At 37.4% G+C, this 1,147-nt stretch overlaps 1 protein-coding gene across 1 annotated transcript in view; it reads left to right on the top strand.

The window, feature by feature from the left end:
- LOC119594899 (mucin-5AC-like) overlaps nucleotides 1-1,147 on the top strand; it is a gene marked incomplete in the record, with an annotated part of 17,458 nt that overhangs the window by 4,498 nt on the left and 11,813 nt on the right. Inside the window, 2 exon segments of the mRNA XM_037943973.1 lie at nucleotides 1-132; nucleotides 970-1,125. Of these exon segments, the coding sequence (XP_037799901.1) occupies nucleotides 1-132; nucleotides 970-1,125 (288 nt within the window).

The following is a 1,147-nucleotide window of genomic DNA, read 5'->3' as shown; positions in this document are numbered from 1 at the left end:
GTAACTACCACCACTTCCACCATAACATCCACCAGTACGGCAGTGCAACACACTCCAGGGGTTGTGATTGGTGGCCAGAAACCGCAGATTAAACAAATCAAACATCTCATTCTTTCGCCACATAACCAGGAGGTAAGACTGAGAGATACCATCTGTTGTTTCTAATAGTACTACTCTCTAAGCTTATTTTGTTACAAGACAGGTAATTTTACTTGTGTGTGATTAAGACATGTATAAGGATATGATCGAATAAGTTGAGCGTGTCTGCCTGTTTGTCTGTCCCTTAGCTGCCCCTTGTGTCTTTGTGGATTGCCAATTTTTTATGAAAATATCAATTTTAATTTTTTTTTACCATTTTCCAGTGTGTTTGTGGGTTTTAAGGAGTATTTAAAGTGAATATAATTAAGAAGTCTGAGTATACCCTAAGTGTTTGATTGATAATTGTTTCATTACCAATGCACAGAGGTAATCATAACTATGAAAGTGACAGAGAGGGCAATGAGTACTTCCGAAATTAAGTATCAAGCCTGACCAATATTTTTTTTCTCCCCATAAGAGAAGATAAAGAGATAGAGATAAGGGAGTCTTTAAGGGTCTGGGAGTGTGTTAGAGTGAATGTCTTTATCAGTGTGAAAGGCACAACAGGTGATGACGTTTGATGTACCAGAGAGCTCTCCAGTGCACCAGGTTGAGGTACTGACATGTCATTGTAACAGCAGATGAACGAAGCTGAGATCTGTAGATAATTGAGTGAGACAGTCATTGTGTGTTTATTTCATGTTACTATTTTTAATAGATATACATGTATTTCTCATAAAATAGTGTCAGAGTGTAGGGTTTGAATTTATTTCAAGTAATGTACAGTGATTTCTTAGATTCTCTGAGTCTAATTATTAATTTACTTGATTTAACTTTGTCATTATCAGCATTGAATTCCATTATTATTGTTATCATTGTTTTCCCATCCAGGCACTCAAGAAAGTGCACTCTCAGATTCAGTCACTGCAAAACAAGAAGACTGACCAGGACCAGGCATCACTACAGCAGCTCTATGCAGAATACAAAAAAATCATGGCCACTGGAAAGCATGTAACAGTCACAACCACCACTCAGCAGCCTCATATAGTATGTAGGCCAATGTTCTGTT

Source organism: Penaeus monodon, chromosome 34 (assembly GCF_015228065.2).
Source record: "Penaeus monodon isolate SGIC_2016 chromosome 34, NSTDA_Pmon_1, whole genome shotgun sequence".
In the NCBI taxonomy this organism is placed as follows: domain Eukaryota; kingdom Metazoa; phylum Arthropoda; class Malacostraca; order Decapoda; family Penaeidae; genus Penaeus; species Penaeus monodon.
This window is presented reverse-complemented; position numbering and strand designations above follow the sequence as displayed.